We start from the raw sequence: 23,398 nt of genomic DNA, 5'->3' as shown, positions 1-23,398 counted from the left end.
TTTGCATTTATTAGACCGCCTAGGGGTATTGACATGGGTGGGCGGTGTCGCGGATTGTCAGAGTGGTGGGGGCAAACATGGCTGCTCCGGAGCGTTAAAGAGAGCCTCCTGGAGAATCGATAAGGTGAGGGGCAAAGTGGTAAAGTATATGTATGTGATTGTGTGGGGTTAGGGGCGAGGCTGCAGAGGGCAATATGAATTTTGTGGCTTGCTATGGTCCAAAGTGTTTGAGATTGCAGAGATGGTGGTGTGAGTTTGGGTTTTGTGGGAGTCCTGGCACACACGTATGTGCGCTATTGTGACGAAAAGTAGCCTATTGCGCAATCGAGTGTAGGGACTATGTTTGTGGAAAATTTCAGCCAAATCGGGGTCCAAAGTGTGTGAGATTGCAGAGATAGTGGTGTGAGTTTGGGTTTTGTGGGGGTCCTGGGAAAAACGTATGTGCGCTATTGTGACAAAAAGTAGCCTATTGTTTAATCGGGTGTATTAACTATGTTTGTGGAAAATTTCAGCCAAATCGGTGGAGCGGTTTTTACGTGATTGAGGAACAAACATCCGAACATGCAAACATCCAAACTCACAAACTTTCACATTTATAATATTAATAGGATTAGTAAATAAATAAATAAATAAATTATGTCCAACAGTACAAAACTACCACACAATTGATTAATAAAACATAATAAATTTTATTAATACCTACTAAAACAGTAGAATCACATGACATATATGAGAGACAATTACATAATACAATTGCTATAAGCAAGTGGGGGTAGACAAAACTACACAGTACCAACTAGCCAGTAGTAGGTAGAAAACAGATGGCCAATAACAATTACATGAAGTAGGAATGGTCCTGGATAAGAACAACAATATATAATAATGTATGGTGCAGGATGCACCTAACCATAAACAGCAGTGTGACAAAGCCAGGAACCCAGTATCTCTCCTAGGTGGTATAACAATACAGTGTTGCCATCTTACCTACCAACAAGAAAGGAAACGCCCGACGCGCGTTTCACCTGCACATAGGCAGGCTTCGTCAGGGTCCCCTGGTCCCTGGGTCATGGTCCCCTGACGAAGCCTGCCTATGTGCAGGTGAAACGCGCGTCGGGCGTTTCCTTTCTTGTTGGTAGGTAAGATGGCAACACTGTATTGTTATACCACCTAGGAGAGATACTGGGTTCCTGGCTTTGTCACACTGCTGTTTATGGTTAGGTGCATCCTGCATCATACATTATTATATATTGTTGTTCTTATCCAGGACCATTCCTACTTCATGTAATTGTTATTGGCCATCTGTTTTCTACCTACTACTGGCTAGTTGGTACTGTGTAGTTTTGTCTACCCCCACTTGCTTATAGCAATTGTATTATGTAATTGTCTCTCATATATGTCATGTGATTCTACTGTTTTAGTAGGTATTAATAAAATTTATTATGTTTTATTAATCAATTATGTGGTAGTTTTGTACTGTTGGACATGATTGTATACCCACACATAAGTTTACATTTTTGCCTCTTTTATGTGTTATAAAATAAATAAATTAGTAAATAAATTAGTAAAGTAAAGTAAGTATAGTAGGAGGAGGATTAGTAGGATAGGAGGGATAGGATAGGAGGATAGGATGCCCGCACAGTTATATTCTCCGTTCCCACCAACAGTAATAATGCCATTTTTAGAGCTACTATAATAGGGATTTTCTTAGCACCCCTTTAAGGAAGGTACACCCATGGCATTTACCTAGATTGCCCCACTAACATTGGCCCTGGTGAAAATTTGATGGAGTAGAGAATGAGCAGCGAGCATCAAAATAGTGAGCAGTCATTACTTCATCCATCATACACGCTGTTTCTTCTTCTAATGAACCTTGCCCCAGCCCCAGTGAAGATGAATACAATAGGGTTTTTAATGTGCTCAGATCTCATTTACATAATTAATGCGCATTCATCAATGAAGTAGCAAATATCATATAAATAATATAGTAATAAGAATGCAATATAATTATCTTATGTGAATGTTCATTCACCGTGACTGTAAAAACAGGCCATACTGGAGGAGAACGGCTTAAATATAAATCATTACACGCTTGTTTAATCACTGCTAATTATTATATATTCCCATTACTTGCAGAAATCATAGATTATGGGGCAGATTTACTATTGAAGATGTACCAGGATTCGGGCACAGCTTTTGTATCTACTTTACACTATATTTATTAACTGTTTTTTGTTTTTTTTTTATATATATACATTTTCTGTGCCTTATATGACAGGTAGGCAAGGTTTGCTCAAAAGAGGGTGGGAACTTATTTTGGAAGGAAGTGGGGCTTCAGATGCAACACCTTGCACCAAGCCGTACACGCCGGCGTTATGGCAGACTGCCGAACACTTCCCATTCACTTCAATGGGAGCGCTTGTAACAGCGGCATTTACGAGCGCTCCCATTGAAGTGAATGGGAAGTGTTCGGCAGTCTGCCGTAACGCCGGCGTGTACGGCTGTGATACACGCCCGGAGTTACTCCGTGTGAATGCCCCCTAAAGCTGCAAAAGTCTGCCAGATGAGTTTCTGATTAAAAGAAAGATGGTTTGATCATAATTTAGTTTAAATTATTACACAGAAGAGAGCAGAGAAGTGGCTGGGGATCGAGAGATCAAGATCTTGTCCGATTTGACTGTGAATGGCATTTTCAGCTTGCTATGTAATGTAATACATGATAGTTGCGCAAAATAATAGGATAATGTTTTTATTAAAGGGATAATCCGGTTTCTACGATTGAATATATGATCTGACACCTGGGACTCCCGCTGATCTCCAGTACTGTGCAGTGTGGGGGAGGGCCACCCCGCTCACTTGCCCTACAACAACGTCACTGGGGCAGCGCTGCAGTACCTACACTCAATATTACAGTTTATTAGGGCGAGTATACAGTGTGGCTCTCCCGCATTGCCTCTGTACTGGAGATCTGTGAGGATTCCAGCTGTCAGATTTCTGCAGAAAATTCAATATTGGAGTGAGCAGCGCTCTCCATAGGCTGTAGATGGGTGCAAGTATTCTATCGGTGGCTGTCCGGAAGCCACCAATTCAGTATAGACTATCTGAAAAGGATGGACGGCACTCCAGATAAGTGAGGTTTATTTACAGAACACACATTCCATGTTAGATCAAGTGCCGTCCGGAGCTTGTTGTGTGAACGCCTCTATCACCAAGACCATTGCTCCTGGGGCCCTACTCCAAACCAAAAAAATTTCTATATATGCAGCAGCCTTCATGCCTCCATGTTCTATTTTCTGAGAAAGGGCTTTGACAGTCTGAAACGTTGCTCTTGGCTTTTGAATATTTACGTAACTTTTTAATACAACCTTTTATGATATATTGTGGTTGGTACTACTTGATCTAACATAGAATGTGTGACAGCAAATAATCCTTACAAGCAAGCTCAGCTATCTGGAGTGCTGTCCATCCTTGTCAGATCTTACAAATCAGATAACCGGATCCCAGCAGATCTAATATTTATGTCCTACCCTAAGGATAATCCATTAATCTTAGAAACCAGATAACTCCTTTAAAAATCATTCTAGTGTAAAATACATGCATTATAAGGCAAGTCTAGCGTTTAGATTGGCGCGGTAAGTTATGGGAGGTGTTAACTCCGGCTGACAATGGACACCCATGGTTATGACTGGTAAGATGAAAGACGTGAATGCAGCTCAGGTGTTTCCTACAATTGTCTAATTGCTACTAAGAAATGCCAAGTGCTGTAAAAACTAGAAGCTTATTAGCAGATCATTAGCATCAATGAGTTATGTGCTCACCATCCTCCTGGCATTAAACAGGCTTCAAGTACAGTGTTTTAATCAGTGCCATGCAAGGTCAATACCATGTATAACGTAGTTATGAATGACGTTATTCTATTATATGTTATTAGAATATATCTTTTATCAGTTTTCTTTTAATTATAGATTTATCTTTTATGCAATATTAGATGAATACGAGTTTGTTTTTTTTGTTTTTTTAATAATCTAAAGCTATTTATAGTCGCTTCCCTGCCTTGTACTATATAGAAAAAATAGGAAAAAAAATCCTGACTACAGTAATTGCTGCTTAGTGTAGTCAGAGTCCCTCCATTGTAACTGCGGCCTATTCTGTAATAATTCATTTGGTTGGGGAGAATAACTGTGTGTTTTGGAACAGGCTACTGTAGACAGTTAAAGGGGGATTCTGATCACATTAAAGGGGACCTTTCACCACTTCCAACAATTGTTAATAGATGATAAGAACCGGAGTTGATTCCAGTTCAGTTGGAATTAGATGATTCCAGTGCAGTTGGAATTTTGTTCTTGCACTGTAAAAAGTGCTTTTTTGTGGCTTTTTACTTCAGTTTTGCTGCTTTTTTGATGTACCGTATATACTCGAGTATAAGCCGACCCGAATATAAGCCTGGCTGAATATAGGGTATCTGCAGTGCTCCTGTTAACCCCTTCCCAACAGAACAGGAGCACTGCAGATACCCTATATTCAGTAGACCGGGCACTTTCAGACACAGGGATACCTAATGTGTTTGTGTTTCATAGTAATTTTCTACTTTTATATGTATTCTAGGGAAAGGAGGGATTTAGAAATTTTATTTACTTTATTTTTTTATTATACTTTTTTTAAAGCTTATTTTTTCCCCACTATTTTATGGGAGATTCTATATATTACTATTGCGGCTGGTCATAGACACCCCCTCCAAAAAAAAATAAAAAATAAATAAATTATTTTTTTTTTGCTTAACTTGAGTATAAGCTGAGGGGGGCTTTTTCAGCACAAAAACTGTGCTGAAAAATTCAGCTTATACTTGAGTATATATGACAATATGTATGACAATATGTAGGGTTCTCTTGGTTTCGCCTTTTTATGCTTTTTCTCATGGGCCTCTCTTTAGGACTTTTTTTTTTACAAACCATAAGAAGGTCAGAGAAAACCATGTCTGAAGGCAGTCTTAATGTAATTTCTCCATGGGAAAAAAAATTCACCATACCTAAAAGCATTATGAATTTGTGTTTGTTATATTATATGTCTTATATGCATATAAAGTTAGAGCAAATTTTTCTGGCAAAGAGAATTTTCAACCAAAACTTTAACTTACCAGATGTATATAAGTATCCTGATGTTTAAGGTATGGATAACTATAATGGATGAGGACAAATCATATATTTTTTAGGCTAATCCTTTTTAATAATCAGTACAAATCCTGGTGACGTATCGCTACTGCTGTGTTATGAAATACAGTGAATAGTAAAGTCTATAAAAAAATAAATTGTGCTTTTCAGGTTTTATGCACATGTGATCTTGCAAGTATTCTTAGTGGTAAGCTGAACTTACTAACTTCTTGTTTGTTCTCTGTTTCTTTAAGTTTCCTTTGTCTGGTCCAGAATGGCAGCCTGTGGTGTGAACACGAAGAACAAAGTCACAGTTCATAAACCAGTTTGGGATTTCCTCAACAAAGAGACTCCATCCAAACTGAATCGACTGAGAGAAGACAGTGGAGTTCGCATCTTGATTGATGGTGAAACTTCTGAAATTTATGTACTGCGGTTGTCTTTTGATAGTCACGTTCCTGCAAATACTATTTCACTTGTCAGAAAAGCCCTGAAATCTTTGTTAAAAGATACTGAGAAAGAATTAAAAAAATCCTGCAAACAACATCAAATTTCAGGTTGCATGGCTTATACAGATAAAAACAGTGAACATGCGGGTGAGTTACATCTCCGTAATGTATATAGCAGAGGTCAGCAAAGTACGAGTAGTCGGGGATTACCTGGCAGTTCCAGTGGCGGAGCAAGTGGGAGTCATGGGAACTCACGTGATCACCGAAGAGAAGAGGTAGAAGATGACCGGGAGAACCAGTGTCCAATATGCCTGGGTGAGATTCAGAACATAAAGACCCTGGAGAAATGCCAGCATTCATTTTGTGAGGATTGCATCACCAGGGCTCTGCAAGTGAAGAAAGCATGTCCAATGTGTGGTCGCTTCTATGGGCAACTTGTGGGCAACCAACCTGAGAATGGTAGAATGTTAGTATCCAAGGACTCCAGCCTTTTGCTTCCTGGTTATGAAAAATATGGAACGATTATCATCCAGTATGTCTTCCCACCAGGCATCCAAGGGGTAAGAGATGTAGAACTTATCTTTTAACTACTGTAAACTGTGAAAGGACAGGAAATCTGGTGATAAAATCTGGGCGTATAGCTGGTCATACACCTTAGACAGATTTTGCTGAATTCTCTGTGGCCAACAATTATTCCTGCCGACCACACCATACATGTTTGGTTCAGCTGACCATGCACATGTTCCCAAAAGGGAGTGTTATAAGCCACTGTCCGATACCTCTTGTGGTGTTTTTCCCTTTAGAAGAGAAAGGATTGGATGCGTTGAAATCCAAGCTTGGCCAACCCTTCTTGCCCTGACATCGGATGTTGGAGAATAGTTGTGACTACCTCATACGCATTAGATGGTTGGCCATTTCTGCTGAACGTGGCTTGTTTGGCCTGCTCATCTGATGTGTATGGCCACCTTTACCTAGTAAGTGTGATGGACATCTACACCAATATCTTTATCAGTGGTAGGGACAGTACAACCTGTTCAAAGAACCATATTTTGGGAAAATCATCCTTTTACCTAGACCAGGGGTCCTCAAACTTTTCAAACACGGGGCCAGTTCACTGTCCCTCAAAACACTGGAGGGCCGAAATATTTCGCCTCAGGCGGCAAAAAGGCTAGGTTCACCCCTGCTCCTCAGTATGCCCCCACCCCACAGTATTATATGCTCCTCATTACCCCCCACTGTATTATATACTCCTCAGTACCCTCCCCCCACTGTATTATATACTCATCAGTACCCCTGTATTATATGCTCATCACTAGCCCCCCCTGTATTATATGCTCATCAGTACCCCCCCACTATATTATATGCTCATCAGTACCCTCCCCCCACTGTATTATATACTCCTCAGTACCCCCCCCCACTGTATTGTATACTCCTCAGTACCCCCCCACACACTGTATTGTATACTCCTCAGTACCCCCCACTGTATTGTATACTCCTCAGTACCCCCACACACACTGTATTATATACTCCTCAGTACCCCCTACTGTATTATATACTCCTCAGTACCCTCCCCCCACTGTATTATATACTCATCAGTACCCCCCCCTGTATTATATGCTCATCACTAGCCCCCCCGTATTATATGCTCATCAGTACCCCCCCCCACTATATTATATGCTCATCAGTACCCTCCCCCCACTGTATTATATGCTCATCAGTACCCTCCCCCCACTGTATTATATGCTCATCAGTACCCTCCCCCCACTGTATTATATGCTCATCAGTACCCCCCCCCCGTATTATATGCTCCTCAGTACCCCCCCTGTATTATATGCTCATCACTACCCCCCCCTGTATTATATGCTCATCAGTACCCCCCACTGTATTATATGCTCATTAGTACCCTCCCACTGTATTATATGCTCATCAGTACCCCCCACTGTATTATATGCTCATCAGTACCCCCACTGTATTATATGCTCATTAGTACCCTCCCCCCACTATATTATATGCTCATCACTACCCCCCCCCCCCCCCGTATTATATGCTCATCAGTACCCCACACACACACACACACACACACACACTGTATTATATGCTCATTAGTACCCTCCCCCCACTATATTATATGCTGATGAGCATATAATACAGTGGGGGGGGGGGGTACTGATGAGCATATGATACAGGGGGGGAGGGTACTGATGAGCATATAATACAGGGGGGGGAGGGTACTGATGAGCATATAATACAGTGGGGGGAGTACCCTCCCCCCCCGTATTATATGCTCATCAGTACAATCACACCCACACTGTCCTACTTACCCATGAAGAGCCGCCGCGGTGCGTCCTCCTCCTTCCAGACTGCAGGAGTGATGACGTCATTGCGCCTGCGTCGGGGGCAGAGGTCACTCTCTGCCATCAGCCATCAGTGTAGGCCGCGGTCGGGCGACCCCTGACAGCTTTCAGTTGTATGTGCAAATGCACATACAACTGAAAGCGGCGATCCGCTCACTAACGGGGAATTGGATTCCCCGTTAGTGAGCGATCCAGACGACAGCGCGGGCCACATGCGGCGGGCCGGATAAATGTCCTCGGCGGGCCGCATGTGGCCCGCGGGCCATAGTTTGAGGACCGGTGACCTAGACTATATTTTCAGCCATGTCATATCCTACGTAGGTTGACCTTTTCAATGAACATCCCAGAAGACTGTTTATCATCTCAAGAATTTTTTCCTGTACATTTTTTCATGTTGCTGGGTAAATGTGAATTTTTATAACCATAGGTCCTCTAGTATCCGTAGAGCGCTGATGCTTTGCAGTCTGTAATTGCGCAGGAAAACTAATTACCTTGATGAAATTGATTAAAGTAGAATTCCACTTTTGGCTGAGTGTTTTTATAATGGCTTATATATGCTTTTAGCTTTCAGGAGTGATCTCACTTGTGTCTCTCCTGATATGTCAAGTACTTAGTTGGATGATTGTTTTCAACCTTATGATACATAACGCAAGTCACCGAAAACAACTCAGTCCTTATCTTGCTATTACCCACTAAGTATTAATTGGGGCTCATTCAATGTGATGGTGGTCATGAATATATTTATGTAATGAGTTGGTAACTAGCTATTTGTGATGGATAGTCCCATTGCAATAGTCTCTTCGTTTAATAGGCCTGTTGTGAAGTATGTTGGGCTTTTTATTGTATTCAGTGGTGAAAAGAATTAGTCTGTAATAACCTTACAGATGAGGAAGGAGGACGTAAGGTCCCCCACTTTGTCACCAAATTATTGAGTACAAAAATGTGGACAATATGTAGCAAGGTTTAAGTTGGCGATTGACATGTTAATTGTGCTGTGCCATGAAACTTTCACTTTTTCACTGGCCTTTTATTGATGTTTGGTGTTCCATGTTATAAACCTCAAGTTAAAAATTGCTATATATGTACTTAACTTTTATCTAAGTTCTCATCTTGGGTCTTGGCCATCTTCTTTGGCATGTGCGCTTGGAAGTCATAATTCTGCTCATATGTACCAGTTTACTTACAGCGCACTTTTTTACAGGAGTTTTTCAAGTTTTAATAGAGTTATAGAACTTTTACTTATGAACAATGGACAAAAAAAAATAAATCCTCACCTGACTGTGTTTGTATCTGTGGCGGAGTCTCCGTCGCAGATTCCACAAAAAATCGGCAGAGAGAAGAGTACTGCATGGAGTACTTTTCTCTCCATCGGTTTTATAGCCATCTGGATCTGCAGGTGTCCACGGGTAACCGCTATTTTAGTGGAATCTCCATTGTTTGGGTTCCACAGCGGATACGAACAACGGAGAGCAGATGCAAGTGTGAACCTAGACTTAATACATTTGGAGCTCATTGTTATAAAAACTTATCTTCACCCATATGTAGTAATACAGCAGCATAGTAGATAAAGCTGGATGAAGACACAGGTCCATCAAATCCAACCAATGGGGTAACTATGAATGGCGGGGCCCTGTGGCAAACTTTTGACATGCCCCCCCCCCTCCAGACCGCCACCGAAGACCTTGATCGACCCCCTCCTCCGCATTTCTGCGCGCTCTTTTATGCCCCTAGTGGCCTCTGCACACAGTATTATGTCCCATAGTGGCCCCTGCACACAGTATTATGCCCCATAGTGGCCCCTGCACACAGTATTATGCCTCATAGTGGCCCCTGCACACAGTATTATGCCCCATAGTGGCCCCTGCACACAGTATTATGCCTCATAGTGGCCCCTGCACACAGTATTATGCCCCATAGTGGCCTCTGCACATGGTATTATGTCCCTTAATGGCCCCTACACACAGTATTATGTCCCATAGTCGCCCCTGCAGTCAGTAGTATGCTCCACTGTGGAAACCCATAAACAATTATTATACTCTGGGGTCGTTTCAGACCCCAGAGTATAATAATCGGAGACCCAGGGTGAATAAAAACATAAAAAAAACCACTGTTACTTACCTGTCCCCTGTCTCCGCTGCAGTCCTCCGCTGTCGTCCTTCTTCAATGACGTCGAACGTTACATGACCCGGGACGCAGGCAGACAACTACAACTAGGCCTGAAGCCTGCCCGGATCGTGGAGAGGTAAGTAACACTGTTTTTTATGTTTCTTACCTCTCTCCGGCCTCTGATCATTATACTCAGGGATTTGCAAAGACCCCCGAGTATAATGATAGTCTATGTGGGGCCCGCGGTGTCACTTACCGATCCCGGCCCAGCCAGGATCGGTAAGTAAATAAGGCCCGTTACCGGCTGGAGTAACTCCAGCCGGTAACGGCCTATTAAGAAAAAAGAAAAAAACGCAGCAGTAGCGGCTGTGCCGGGCCCCTAATGTCCCGGGCCCTGTGATAGCTGCCTCTGCTGCTACGGCGGTAGTTACGCCACTGAGTCCAACCTATCAAGTTCATCCTGGAAGGCAGGTTTATAGGTTGGACCCAATAACTTTATCCATGACTGAAAGGCAGAAGATGCATATCTTGGTTTTATATACAGAGTCTTTCTACCTAAAGACTATTCAACTACAGAGAGAGTAATCCTGTAGTATTTCTGTCTCGGACCACTAAAAATTTTACTATAGAGACTCTGCCAAAGTAAACCCAGAATCTCACTTTCCAGTGACATGGAATGGGTTGGGGATGTGCTTTAGAGGAACACTAAACCTAGAAATATACGAGAGCGAATACAAACAAGATGTGTGTTACCAGACTGCTAACAAGTCTTGAAGAAATCTGGCAGAGAAGTCGGGGATTTTCACACTTCGCTTTCTCAGTGTTTTGTCTGGTATGTTGAAAAACAGGGAATCTTAACTAAAGTGTCATTACTTAGTCTTACTATGTTATATATCTAAGGTGTACACTCACCGGCCACTTTATTAGGTACACCATGCTAGTAACGGGTTGGACCCCCTTTTGCCTTCAGAACTGCCTCAATTCTTCGTGGCATAGATTCAACAAAGTGCTGGAAGCATTCCTCAGAGATTTTGGTCCATATTGACATGATGGCATCACATAGTTGCCGCAGATTTGTCGGCTGCACATCCATGATGCGAATCTCCCGTTCCACCACATTCCAAAGATGCTCTATTGGATTGAGATCTGGTGACTGTGGAGGCCATTGGAGTACAGTGAACTCATTGTCATGTTCAAGAAACCAGTCTGAGATGATTCCAGCTTTATGATATGGCGCATTATCCTGCTGAAAGTAGCCATCAGATGTTGGGTACATTGTGGTCATAAAGGGATGGACATGGTCAGCAACAATACTCAGGTAGGCTTTGGCGTTGCAACGATGCTCAATTGGTACCAAGGGGCCCAAAGAGTGCCAAGAAAATATTCCCCACACCATGACACCACCACCACCAGCCTGAACCGTTGATACAAGGCAGGATGGATCCATGCTTTCATGTTGTTGACGCCAAATTCTGACCCTACCATCCGAATGTCGCAGCAGAAATCGAGACTCATCAGACCAGGCAACGTTTTTCCAATCTTCAATTGTCCAATTTCGATGAGCTTGTGCAAATTGTAGCCTCAGTTTCCTGTTCTTAGCTGAAAGGAGTGGCACCCGGTGTGGTCTTCTGCTGCTGTAGCCCATCTGCCTCAAAGTTCGACGTACTGTGCGTTCAGAGATGCTCTTCTGGCTACCTTGGTTGTAACGGGTGGCTATTTGAGTCACTGTTGCCTTTCTATCAGCTCGAACCAGTCTGGCCATTCTCCTCTGACCTCTGGCATCAACAACGCATTTCCGCCCACAGAACTGCCGCTCACTGGATGTTTTTTCTTTTTCGGACCATTCTCTGTAAACCCTAGAGATGGTTGTGCGTGAAAATCCCAGTAGATCAGCAGTTTCTGAAATACTCAGACCAGCCCTTCTGGCACCAACAACCATGCCACGTTCAAAGGCACTCAAATCACCTTTCTTCCCCATACTGATGCTCGGTTTGAACTGCAGGAGATTGTCTTGACCATGTCTACATGCCTAAATGCACTGAGTTGCCACCATGTGATTGGCTGATTAGAAATTAAGTGTTAACGAGCAGTTGGACAGGTGTACCTAATAAAGTGGCCGGTGAGTGTATATAACCTCTGACAAAACCACAATCCTCCATCCTATACTAACTGTCTGAAGTAAGGGAGTAGAGGGAAGAAGATTACTGTGTATATATATATATATATATATATATATATATATATATTTGTGTGTGTACGTCACAGGCCTATATAAGCTTACTTGGACCCAGTGAGTTTTTTTTTTTTTTTTTTCAGATTTTGCTGCTTATTTTTTTAAGCCAATGCCAGGAGAGTATTGAGCAGAAGTGAGAAGTGTAGCCTCATTCACATCTGCGTTGGTATTCCGTCCAGGGGATTCTGCATGAGGACCCCCCGAACGGAATACTGAACGCAGCTGAAAACGGTGTGCCAGTGAAAGCACACCAACCCCATAGACTATAATGGGGTCCATGTGCTTGCAACCTGATCTCCGCAAGGATCACGCAGACAGGAAAGTAGTTCGCAATCTACTTTCCTGTCCGGATAATTCGTGTGGGCAGTGTGCGGCCAGCACATGGACCCCATAATAGTCTATGGGGTCTGTGTGCTTTTACTGCATGCCGCTTGCAGTTGCATTTGGTATTCCGTTTGGGGGGGGTCTCCATGTGGACTCCCCGAGTGGAATACCGAATGCAGATGTGAACCAGGCATATACGTGTTTCGGCAAGTGTTTTGCTGTGTTTTTTTGAGCCAAAGTCAGGAGTGGCTACAAAAGAAATGAAAAATATAAAGGAAGCATTTCCGCTAGGTTCACATTAGCGTTCAGGAGAATCTGCCTGAGATGCTACTTAAATCACAAGCAAGACTTTTCTCTCTGCCAATTTCAGTATAAAATCATCGGAAGCCGGGCGGACCCCATTACAGTCTGGTTTCCGCAGGTAACCGCTTTTTTTAGGTGGACGGGGTTTCTGTCCCAAAGGTCCCCATGCACAATGCCTTGGCCCATCAGTTGTCCTGGCTTGTGTAGATTTAGTTTTTTGATGTACGGGAGCCTTCTTATAATTCTCTTGTATCTTGCACCACTTTACAAATGGATTAAGACTAATGCACAAAGCGCTTGTATTAATAAATCAACCCCAGTGCCTTTTTACCCTGATATACACAGTATGTAAAAGTGAACACAGAGAGTCGCAGCAGATGAGCCAACTCAGGGTTGAAATGGTTAACTGTATTAGCTAAGTACTTAGAGAGTTGTCTGTATACAAATGACTTCACCCTCATCTTCCTGCCAGGTTAATAAACAATTGGCTTTTAATAACATCTAATCCGTGGCTATATCTTACCTGGCGTGCCCTCGGTGTGTTTATTCAGTCGCACTAATACATTTTCTATGCACCTCAGCAGTAATCCATCCTGGGAAGCCATAATGTAGCCTGTGGCTCGCTGCCACTAACCTGAGCGTCAGTGCAGGGATGTGACAAATGACAAGAAGAGAATTACACTTCTAGATAGATTACCGATTACTATGGAATATAATACAAGGTGAACGCCAAGGTGTTCTCATAATCTGACATTATACACTTATGCGCTTCTACATGTGCAACAGTTGTTTTGTTGTTTTTCTGGATTTTTTAAAGACATGTCAGCATTGCTTATACCTCTGTTTTAGTAAACACTTGTATTCTATATAAAATAAGCAAATTATACTATTCCTCTTGTATTCTTAATGGAAATGTTTGAAATGTCAATGGATTGTGTCTCTTTGCACCCAGATCCTGATCCGTCAGCGCTGATGGTGTTACCAGTATGTCGGGGGTGGGAGTCCTAACAATACAGTTATCTATGCTGCTAGGATCCCCTGCCTCCCCGCAATATACTGTCTCCTACTAGAATCAATTGTTTTTTGTTTTTTTTTATATACCGTATATACTCGAGTATAAGCCGACCCAAATATAAGCCGAGGCCCCTAATTGTACCACAAAAAAATGGGAAAACGTATTGACTTGAGTTTAAGCCGAGGCGGGGAAATGCAGCAGCTACTGGAAATTTAAAAAAATTTAAATGGTTGGAGTTTTTGGCTGCAGTAGTTTCTGGGGAAGGGGAGGGGGTGTTTTGGTTGTCTGTCTGCCCCTTCCCTGAGCTTGAGGACTGGGGTTTTCCCCCACTTGGAACTCAGTCTGGCTGATTATAGGGCAGGCCCCGAGGGCCACATGAGTAACAAGAGGTTGTTGCGAGGGCCGCACACAGCAGCTAATGTCACACACGTATTTCAACAGCAGTCATGAAAACAAGATATGAAGTAGTAATATGTAACAGCAACATATATTTGCAGTGCGCAACAGCAACTAATATATTTAACAAAAATACAGCAATTAAAAACTAAACATTTATTTGATATCATTTTTTTCAATCTTTTTTAGCTTATAAGTGGTGATCAGTCAGCCTTGTTCTCTGAGAAGATTTTGTTAGTTTCATAAAAGAAAATTATCTGTTTACATATACACCCTTCATCTGCCCCCAGTTTCATGTCCCCTCCATCTCTGCCCCCAGACTCATGTCCCTCCCATCTCTGCCCCCCAGATTCATGTCCTCCATCTCTGCCCCAGATTCATGTCCCCTCCATCTCTGCCCCAGATTCATGTCCCCTCCATCTCTGCCCCAGATTCATGTCCCCCATCTCTGCCCCAGATTCATGTCCCCACATCTCTACCCCCAGATTCATGCCCACCCATCTCTGCCCCCAGATTCATGTCCTCTCCATCTCTGCCCCCAGTGTCATGCCCCCCATCTCTGCCCCCAGATTCATGTCCCCCCATCTCTGCCCCCAGATTCATGTCTTCCCCATCTCTGCCCCCAGATTCATGTCCTCTCCATCTCTGCCCCCCAGTGTCATGCCGTCCTCTCCATCTCTGCCCCCAGTGTCATGCCGTCCTCTCCATCTCTGCCCCCAGTGTCATGCCGTCCTCTCCATCTCTGCCCCCAGTGTCATGCCGTCCTCTCCATCTCTGCCCCCAGTGTCATGCCGTCCTCTCCATCTCTGCCCTCAGTGTCATGCCGTCCCCTCCTTCATCTGCCCTCAGTTTCACGTTCCACCTCTATGTGTACACACATTAAACTTACCTTCTCCGACGACTCCGAGTCCTCGCTCCCTCACCGCACTTTCTCTCTCTCTCGCGCGCTAACAGTTGTAGACGCGATGTGATGTCATCACGTCACATCACGTCTACGCAGCAGCGTGTAGCAGCGAGTAGCAGCGTGAGTTTTGCACCTCTGCGGCCCACACAAAAGTCTCAAACCGTGTCTCTAAACTTTAGAGACAAAGTTTGAGACTTTTGAGCGGGCCGCAGATATGCCTATAAAGGGCCGCATGTTTGACATGCCTGATATAGGGTATCTACGGTGCTCCTATTAACCCCTTCGCGATGGAACAGGAGCGCTGCAGATCCCCTATGTTCAGTAGACCGGGCACTGTCAGACACAGGGATACCTAATGTGTATGTGTTTCACAGTGATTTCCTACTTTTATATGTATTCTAGGAAAAGGAGGGATTTGGAACATTTATTTATTTTTTATTTTTTCAAAGCTTTTTTTCCACTATTCTATGGGAGATTTTCTACATTACTATTTCGGCCGGTCATAGACCCCCCCCCCCCCCCCCCCAAAAAAAAAAAAAAAAAAAAAAAAAAAAAACTTTTTTTTTTTTTTTTTTTTTGCTTGACTCGAGTATAAGCCGAGGGGGGCTGAAAAACTCGGCTTATACTCGGGTATATACAGTACATGATACTCCTAGAACTAAAATGAGTTCCTGGATCTTACTATGAACATATAGGTAGCTACTAGAGATGACAATGTCTCATTAGCTTACATCAGCTTATAGTTAGATTTCTTCAGTCTGGATATTTTGTACAGTTCCAGCTTGGTTCATGCTTGATCATCTGGCTGATGGACTCTGGGATGGTCATCACATCTTACCCAGGATGACAGAGAGAGATAGCAGGCAGACCTGCCATAGATCCCCCATGGATGGCCACCGCCCCCAGACGTGTGTGTCTGTCACTCATTTATGTTCATGAGAGAGGGTGTTACCTTCCATCTTGTTGCTTTATAAAGACAACTCTAAAATGGTGTACACATTGATTTTTTTTATTACATTGTATTTAGTTGAGTTTTTGTTGCGTTTTTCTCTGTTTCTTTCCCACTATTAAATATATTGAGAAAACGCTCATGGTTATCATCCTGCGTTTTTCAAAAATGCATGTTTTTGGGGTTTTTTTAAATAGCTTTTCTGTAGCTTTTTTCCCCCATAAGCTGTAGATGAGATAAAACAAAAATTTCATTCACTTTGCTGGTAAAGAAAAATGCTTTGTTTTTCATTTGTATTTGTGTGCTGTTTCTGCAATGTAGACCATTATCCTCAAAGGGTTTTTCAGTGATTTTTTTTATCTTTTAATGGCCTTAGAATAGGCCATAAAATTCTGATCGATCTAGGGCTGACAACCAGCTCCCACATGGATCAGCTGGTTCATGGGTGCGTCTGATGCCCATACTGTACAGTGCAAGGAGGTAGAAGTCGATAGCACTGTACTCTTATCTCCCATTGATGCAAATCGGAGTTGAACTGCAGTACCGTCACTTTGCCACTATACAGTGTATGGAGCTATCTGCACATCCATGCACTATATAGTACAGCTGATCTGTGTGGGTGCTGACTGTCAGAAACAACGAAGTTTAGAATGTATAGAATTTAAGGATACATCTCTGGAGAACTATTAGGTACTCTAACCAGACGACTCTATCAGTTGGTTCTCTATTTCATTCTTCTGGACTTGATCTTGAGATATTAAGATTCTTTGCAGTTCTGTCCTAGATGGTAAATTTCTGGACTATTAATCGCTAGATTAAGAGAAATTGAACTATAATTTATGGTCATTAATATCCCGCATTGTGTTGAATTTCTGTCCTACAAGCAGAAAACTATATTATTGGATGTCAGTAAATTCCTCTGTGGGCAATGGTCTATACCCACAATGACAAAGGAGGAATAAATGTTCCAGTCTTAGCAGAAAATATATGCATGTAAACACTTTTACCAGTAATGGAGCGATGTCAGTTTATTTGTCAAAGTGGGGAAAAAAATCTTTCCGTCTCTGTCTCATAAGATTGTAAATGTGACAAAGGTTTGAGTATTTATATATTCTACAGTGTGGGAAAGAATATTCTGTAGTCCGCGAAACTACTGGTGAGTGTTCACAGCAGCAGGAGATGAGGAGTTTGACCTTGTAGGAGGCAGTGACCACCACATGACTTGGATAGTTATTTTAATCAGGTCGTAACGGCATCAGAACGGAAAAACATTGGCAGTTAAGACAAGTGAAGAAAAAGTAGTGAGAGGGTGCGGGGTCCTCTATGAGAGCAAGCATATGATGAAAAGACTGGAGATCCCGCGCTCGCTTAGTCTCTAGGAGAGCGAGTGATCATCTTGTGCCTCAGACAGGCTTGTATGACCCAATGTAGGGGAACTATCACAGTGTCTCCATACATATCATATTATCGGTGAGACCACTGACGTCAGTTCAATGTGTATAGTCAGCTAAAAGGGAGTCTGTCACTAGAGAGCAGGTTACCAACCCAGACTTGCAGATAGATAGGTTAGAGCCACCTGAATCACATGGTGTTTCCCCCTTGTGAATCGGTGTCGAAATATTTCTGTTTTTGGCAATATGCAAATGAGGGCATTCCTAATTCTGCAAAGAGGTGAGCAACATCGTCCTCATTGCTTCAAAGTGCTCATGAGGGAAACAACGTTAGATTCATGTGACCCTAACATATCTATGGGGCAGACTTGGTATTCCGGGTTCTGGTGTCAGGCTCCTAACACAGAAGTAAAAAAGGCATTGTGAGGTCTAGGAATTGTTTAGCAGCATCTGTCTATCGGTATTGTATACGTTAAAGGGGATATCAAGTTTTTGGAATTTTTTTTTAATAACAAGATGCATCAATACAAAACACTTCCTAATATACACCCTGTATAAATTCAGCACTATTTATCCGATTTATTTTCAGGTCATTGACCTCTGCTGTGACAGTTTGTTTGCAAGCTCATTCCTCCCTTGTGAGTAGTGCAGCCAGCAAACAACAATAATGGAGAGCAGGCAGATGAATCATGGGAAATGTAGTTTGTCCACAGATTCACTGCATGTAAATAACAGTGATACAAGCAGCAGCAAGTAAAATAAAGCCAGGCAAAGGGTGTACAAGGGAACAGTGAGTATTAAGAACTGCTGTGGATGTATGTGCAAATAATTTTTGGAAGCTGGATAACCCCTTTAAGTGGCATGTATCTTCATGAAGTTTTAATGATATTGTTGGGTGACATACACATGAATCCAAAAACACAGGGTGGAAAAAAATTGCATAAAAACTGTTTGCAAATGATGTGAAGCCTGAATTCTAGCAACTATAATATCTTTCTAAATTATATAGTTGCTTTTGGATTGGCTTGTTTAGCTGAATATACTGAATCCACTGAAAACAACATGTTTTTCATACTAAATCCTAGGTATTTTTGTAACAGTAATTGACTTGCTATATTATAAGTGCTGTGTATATTTTAGACTTCATTGTATACTTTGTCCCTGCAGTCAGAGCACCCAAATCCTGGCGTGAGGTATCCAGGAACAACTCGTGTGGCGTACTTACCTGATTGCCCAGAAGGGAATAAAGTCCTGACACTCTTTAAGAAAGCATTTGACCAACGTTTGACCTTCACCATTGGGACATCAATGACTACAGGAAGACCTAATGTCATAACGTGGAATGACATTCACCACAAGACTAACTGCACAGGAGGACCACAGTTGTAAGCCTTAGCTTTTACTCATTTACAGCATTATGGAAAACACTTATAGGGGTATTCTGATCCCAAATGCATTTTTCCTACTGATGTTCTATTTACAGGATAGGTTATCTTTGTCTGTCCTGTGGGGTTCGACGTTGGAAGCTACAACAGTGTATGAGGAATGGAAGCAGTAAGTAATAGGAGTTGAGCTGCATTTCCCTGGCACCACTGCTATACAGTGAACGGAGTTGCAGCTTTGTTCCTAGTACTTGAATACGAGCAGATTGCTGACGCTCTCCATCCACTGATGTAGCTACCAGCGCCAGGACACAACTGGATCAGTTGCTTTGTGCAGTGTCTGATTATTAGACACCCATAGATCAGATACTAAAAATCTATCCTGTGGATATGTCAATAGTATTAGAAATGCATTCGGGGCTGATAAATTCCTTTGAGATCTCTAAGATTCACCTTTTACAGGAGTTTCTAGCCCTCAGTCCATTTCTAATAATGATGGCCTATCTACAGGATAGGTCATTGATATGTGATTTGTGGGATCCGACACATGAACCCTGCACAGATCAGCTGTTGACGCAACCTCTGGGTGCCAGGAGCTGCTAGTGGATGGGCAGCAAATATGGACAGGCAATAAAATCACCACTGTGTACTGCTATAGTTTCCAACACCTGAATGCTGCTGCAGTAGCTGATCTGTGCAGGGTCCAGGTGTCAGACCTCCACAGATCACATACTAATGACTTATATCCTCTGGTTAGGTCATCAGTATGAAAAATCAAATTAGGGCTTCTTACTGACCATGACTGTAAGCCACTTATGAAAGAGTCGGAGCAGGAGTCAGAATTAGACTGTGGAGTAATAAAGGAGTCTGAGTCGGACGCCACAACCCTGCTGTTTTCTGTAGTTGTGCACTGCTCGATCTATAAGGGTAAGTTCGGACGGGGTTTTTTGGACCAGAACCTGAGGCGGAAGCCACCTCAGATTCCAGTCCAAAATAAGGGTAGCTGCGACTGGATGCCGGTGCAGTGCCCCAGCATCCAGTCGCGCACTCCGCTCTGGATTAGGCCCAAATGAATGGGCCTAGTCGGGAGGGAGTGTCTTCAGGCGGAGGTCATGAGGCGTATCCGCCTGAAGAATGAAGAAATCGCTGACCGGCTCCCAATGAAATCATTTTTTTTTTGACTGCCTCAAAATCCTGACCAAAAAAGCTCCTGTGTACTTACCCTAAGTTTTTTTTTACTAACTCAAGTTTCACTGTAGTGGACCTTTTTATGTTAATTTGTGCAAAAAAAAGTCCATATAATTATGTATAATGTAATTGTGTATTTAATCTATTGACCCTAAGCTTAAATTTCTTCTGTATTGCCTTCAGGTTTGGATACCCTGACCCCACTTACTTGCTGAGAGTTCAAGAGGAGTTGCGAGCCAAAGGCATCACTGCTGACTAGAGGGGGAAGAAACCTGTCGTCTGTGAGTGTTAGTTGGGGGTCGACAGGTGAAGGAGAATTTCATGACAATAGAGACCAAACTCCCATCTTCAGCGGAGACAACTTAGGCTTTGTTTTCTTTTCTGTTTTGTCCTCTTCCTCTTCCACTTTAGCTCTTTTGCTGATTGGATATTGAAGACGATAACTTATATGGCGACTCGGCATAGAGCACATGATCTTTCATGTTTAATGTTATTGACTTTGTTGGTTCACCGTGCTGGTGACTCTGAAGATAGTCGGAGAATTGATGGTGTCTGTGAAACATTACTACAGACAGAACTCTTGCTGGACCACGGATGAGAAACCTGCGGAGATGCCTCCTCCGGCTGGATGTCCAGTTATTCACCACTTTTCTCCTTTAGTGTTTGGCTATAGTTCAGAGAAAGAGAAGACAAGTGTTTGTGATCTTACAGTGCATTCCGGTTCCTGCAGTTCTGATATCCATTTCTGTGGAATTCCATCATATCCTGAGCTTTGTAGCCACTAGAAAAGACCAGCGTATAATTGTTTCGGCACATTCTGGATCCTGTAGTCCTGATAACTGCAATTCATTATGGATCTTGTTATTTTCACACCTTTGATTGCCCATTGTACTAGATGCTGCAATGCGACTCCTCCTATAGTCTTCATTTTACTGTACCTTTTTCTTTTCCATTGCTCCTTCGTTTCATTGCAGAGTATCTCCACATGAATGGCGTTACTTAATATCCTTTCCGAAACAATACAAAAGGGATTTTCAGACACCTAGAATTCTAGCTGCTAGTTGCCATTTACAAAAAAGCATGACAGGAATATTTAGCCACTCAATTGGACACGACATAGTTACAAAAGTGAAGATTTTTTTTGCCTGTTTGTGTAATGTTTGACCCATGAATGTAAGAATTGTTATCCAACCTGGTCACACAGTTATGTCTGGTAATACAGCATCATTCACATTTGGTTTTCTTCTCTCTTCTGTTGAGTTTACGTTTAGCAGCCAGAAATATGGCATAGATTTTTTTATTTTAATATGCTATTGAAGGTGATGCCACAGTAATATTTTCCAGATAACTTTACATAGCTTTCCCTTACACTGTACATCTTCAGAGCCAAGTAGCCAGTGCCCCTACAAATTTGATATTGGTGCGTCCATTTTTCAGCTGCTTTCTATGGCTATATATAGAAGTCATTATTAATAATTCTAAGTATCAGGTTGTCACCTAGAGTGGTCTAAGTGGCTCCGAAAGCCTTTGGTAATTTGCCACGTATGATCTGAGATGTCTTTCAGAGATATTTTTGGTAACATTTTCAGTGCAATATCTGTCGTGCTGGTTGGGGTGCCACAGCGGTAGGTCTATTTCACACAAGGCGGGTGCACATATAGCAGCCAACTACAGCTCTAAAGATCCTTACCGTCACTATCACATGGCTGCGAGGCCTGTCACAATACTGCTGTTAGTTTGAGGCCTCAGACTGGTCAGGTTCGAACTTGCGGCCATAATACGAGTGCAGAAATTTGCCCATATTATACTCTTGTGATATTGACCTTATATTTATGTGACAGAGCTTTACAGGCTGCTTATGTCTGAAGCACCATTGGTGAAATATTTTAAAGAAGGAATATTCAGAAAGATCTACCCCATGTAGAATGTTAAATATGTTAACTAATCTGTGTTTAAGTTTTATTACAATTTATTTCTAATTACTTTGTGTTTTATTTATCGGTCTGTATTGGTTATATAATTGAAGCATCTATAGACAGCCATCTTGGCAATTCTGCTTTCATAATCATAGAGATGGGGTTGACCAAGACGTGGAGACGGCGAAGATCTTGTCTTGAGTCTGGAATCACTTGTCTTCTCTCCCATATTACAATATGTAATGCTCGCTGTATGGAACCCATATTACTGCAATAGCTAATACTTATTGTATGGGACCCGTCGTGTATTTCTTAAAGTGTAACTAAACTTTCAAGTAACATTTGTTTTTTCTTGTGGCGTTCATGTTCTCAATAAATTTTGCTTTTATTAACAAATTTTGTCTCCTTTCTGTGAAATCCTGTACTTCTCTATACTTTCCTTTATTTCTCTATTGAGAGCTGAGATTTGTAGGTCTAACTGGAGTACAGCTCTTGTGTAAAAGGGCAGCTGAGGCTTGCGGGGGGTCTCTTCAAAGTTATATCTTGGGCATTATAAAACAGTGAGCAGTGCTTTTGGTGTCATATGAAATAATTCAGTTTTTCTTGTTCATTCAGAGATATCACCAGTTGAGAACACAGTTGGTATTAGTTGCAGATGCATCTTTATTAGAGATGAGCGAACAGTGTTCTATCGAACACATGTTCGATCGGATATCAGGGTGTTCGCCATGTTCGAATCGAACACCGCGTGGTAAAGTGCGCCAAAATTCGATTCCCCTCCCACCTTCCCTGGCGCCTTTTTTGCACCAATAACAGCGCAGGGGAGGTGGGACAGGAACTACGACAAAAAATTGGAAAAAGTCATTGGCTGCCGAAATCAGGTGACCTCCATTTTAGACGAATAGTGGATTTCAAATCCGGGTCATATGAGAATGTGAACTTTGTGACTATGAGACAGGGATAGCTGTACAGGCAGGGATAGCTAGGGATAACCTTTATTTAGGGGGGAATGTTATTAAAAATAACTTTTTGGGGCTCTATCGGGTGTGTAATTGTGATTTTTGTGAGATAAACTTTTTCCCATAGGGATGCATTGGCCAGCGCTGATTGGCCGAATTCCGTACTCTGGCCAATCAGTGCTGGCCAATGCATTCTATTAGCTTGATGAAGCAGAGTGTGCACAAGGGTTCAAGCGCACCCTCGGCTCTGATGTAGCAGAGCTGAGGCTGCACAAGGGTTCAAGCGCACCCTCGGCTCTGATGTAGGAGAGCCGAGGGTGCACTTGAACCCTTGTGCAGCCTCGGCTCTGCTACATCAGAGCCGAGGGTGCGCTTGAACCCTTGT

At 42.5% G+C, this 23,398-nt stretch overlaps 1 protein-coding gene across 5 annotated transcripts in view; it reads left to right on the top strand.

Annotated features, from left to right (window-relative positions):
• Positions 1-22,430, top strand: part of DTX3 (deltex E3 ubiquitin ligase 3) — a 58,787-nt gene extending 36,357 nt beyond the window's left edge. For all 5 annotated transcript variants that reach the window (XM_075265678.1, XM_075265681.1, XM_075265680.1 and 2 more), the window contains 3 exons: positions 5,399-6,153; positions 18,736-18,953; positions 20,322-22,430. In XM_075265678.1, the coding sequence (XP_075121779.1) occupies positions 5,399-6,153; positions 18,736-18,953; positions 20,322-20,397 (1,049 nt within the window). In that variant the 3' untranslated portion in view covers positions 20,398-22,430. The remainder of the gene's footprint in view (positions 1-5,398; positions 6,154-18,735; positions 18,954-20,321) is intronic.
• Positions 22,431-23,398: the final 968 nt, after the last annotated feature.

The sequence above is a fragment of the Leptodactylus fuscus genome, chromosome 2 (assembly GCF_031893055.1).
Source record: "Leptodactylus fuscus isolate aLepFus1 chromosome 2, aLepFus1.hap2, whole genome shotgun sequence".
Classification (NCBI taxonomy): Eukaryota; Metazoa; Chordata; class Amphibia; order Anura; family Leptodactylidae; genus Leptodactylus; species Leptodactylus fuscus.
The sequence above is the reverse complement of the archived record's forward strand: the minus strand, read 5'-3'. Positions and strand labels throughout refer to the sequence as shown.